At 43.2% G+C, this 1,929-nt stretch overlaps 1 protein-coding gene and 1 long non-coding RNA gene across 2 annotated transcripts in view; both read left to right on the top strand.

The window, feature by feature from the left end:
• Positions 1 to 1,201, top strand: part of LOC115070262 (multidrug and toxin extrusion protein 2-like) — an 11,603-nt gene extending 10,402 nt beyond the window's left edge. Inside the window, exons 5-6 of the mRNA XM_029563326.1 lie at positions 771 to 965; positions 1,142 to 1,201. Coding sequence (XP_029419186.1) covers positions 771 to 965; positions 1,142 to 1,201 — 255 coding nt within the window. The remainder of the gene's footprint in view (positions 1 to 770; positions 966 to 1,141) is intronic.
• Positions 1,202 to 1,374: 173 nt separating this feature from the next.
• LOC108490834 overlaps positions 1,375 to 1,929 on the top strand; it is a 12,606-nt gene continuing 12,051 nt past the window's right edge. Inside the window, exon 1 of the long non-coding RNA XR_001872432.2 lies at positions 1,375 to 1,413. This is a non-coding gene — a long non-coding RNA (uncharacterized LOC108490834). The remainder of the gene's footprint in view (positions 1,414 to 1,929) is intronic.

The raw sequence follows: 1,929 nt of genomic DNA, 5'->3' as shown, positions 1-1,929 counted from the left end.
ATAGCTCAGTAATTAAAAGCATTTACTGCTCTTGCAGAGGACCCAGATTTGGTTCCCAGCACCCATGTAGTGGCTCACAATCACCTGTAACTTCAGTTCCAGGCAATATATGACACCCTCTTCTGGCATTCTCAAGCCATTTAAAAAAAAAAAAAAACCAGAATGAGGGGTTGTAGCTCGGTAGTACAGCACTTGTCTAGCAGGTATGAGACCCTGAGTTTGATCCCTAGCACACAAAAAGGAAAGAAGGAAAGAAAGATTTTTAAAAAGACGGGAAAGAGAGAAGGAAGGGACGGAGGAGAGATAGAGAAAAGAAAGAGAGAAAAGAAAAAAAAAAAGAAAAGAAAGAAAGAAGAAAGAAAAGGAAAAAAGTTTTCTTTGCATGCTGGGTTCTGACCCCTACGCTAGTCGTAGGCTCATCAGTGCCTCTTCCCATCCCACTAGCCTTTTCTGGGTTTCCTTTGGTTCTCTTGGATAAAATTTCCAGGTGAGCACACTGCCATCCTTAACGCCTGGGTTATCTCAGTACAGTAGAGGTCTTCTTCCTCCATGTCTTCGCTTCGTATGTGCCCACCTTCTCCCAAAGCTTCACTCTATTGGCTTCTGCTCCTCCAGGCTCCGTGAGAACAGCCCCTACTATGTACAGTACCTCCTGGCAGCTCCCCTGAGCAGCACGGTGGGCAGCACAGTGTGGCTCCTTGGGCTGCAGGCTTGGAGAAAGCGTGTGACATGGTCTGCCTGTCACTGAACATTTTCTCTGTTTTCCTGAGTCCTTTGGAGGCCAAAACCTGAAGCGCGTGGTGGTCATACTTCAAAGAGGGATCCTCATCCAGCTCCTGTGCTGCTTCCCTTGTTCAGCGGTCTTCATCAAATCCATCCCTCCCTCCTCCATCCCTCTATCCCTTCATACTTTTCTCTCCACAGGGGTCGAATGCACAGGAGTTGTCTTTACTCTTGCACTTAGAGTTGGTTTTTATTTAAACTTACCATTCCAGCTGGGTTTCTGATACTGGCCCAGGGGTGCCCAGTCCTTTCTAGAAGACTCTCATGTGAGGTAGTCTTGATACTTTGACAAAGTTTCTATATTGCACTCAAATTTTAGCATATTTTCCTGTTATCCTCACCCCTGCCCTGGTTTTAGGCTAAGAAAGTGTCCAGTTGGCACGAAACACTTAGCAACCTTCACATACTGATGGTGTAGACTGTAGAACACCACCCAAAGTCTGATTCAGTGACTCCCAATCAGTGTTTCATTTTAATTTTTAGAAGATACTCTGTTGTGTGTTTAGCTCAAAGACAGTATTACCAGAAAGATAGTATTACCAGAAACCCGCTTCCTGTGGACTGAAAGGACTGTCTTGTTATTTCAGGCTAGCCCAAGTTTATGTGATGATTTGCATCCCTGCTCTTCCTGTAAGTTTCACAGCTTTGTTCTTCTTTTTACTGGTGTATAATCATGAAAGTAATAATTAAATAAGGCAGTGGTTTCCATTGAGACATTTCATATGTGTATATAATGTACTTTCATCATAGCCCCCCATTTCTCTCTCTTACTCTTCTTCCTCCTTCTCCTGGTTCCCATGATCATTCCCCCTCAATTCTATATGTGAGAGAAAATATGTAATACTTGTATTTCTGAGTCTGGATTTTCCATAAGTTCCATTCATTTTCTTAAAGATGACATAGTTTTATTCTTTATGGCAAAATAGTTTTCCATTTTCTTTGCAGTTGCCACTGATGGGTACCTAGGCTAATTCCATAAGAAGGTGTGATGGTTTACTCAATTGTCAACTTGATGGGGTTTAGAATTTCCTGGGATACCAGCCTCTGGGCATTATCTTGATTAGGTTAAGTTGGGAAGGCCCACGCATTGCAGGTAGCATTATGGCCTGGGCTGAGATCCCAGACTGTATAAAAAGGAGAAAGAGA

Source organism: Nannospalax galili, unplaced genomic scaffold (assembly GCF_000622305.1).
Source record: "Nannospalax galili isolate Female #2095 unplaced genomic scaffold, S.galili_v1.0 scaffold12016, whole genome shotgun sequence".
NCBI classification, from domain to species: domain Eukaryota; kingdom Metazoa; phylum Chordata; class Mammalia; order Rodentia; family Spalacidae; genus Nannospalax; species Nannospalax galili.
This window is presented reverse-complemented; position numbering and strand designations above follow the sequence as displayed.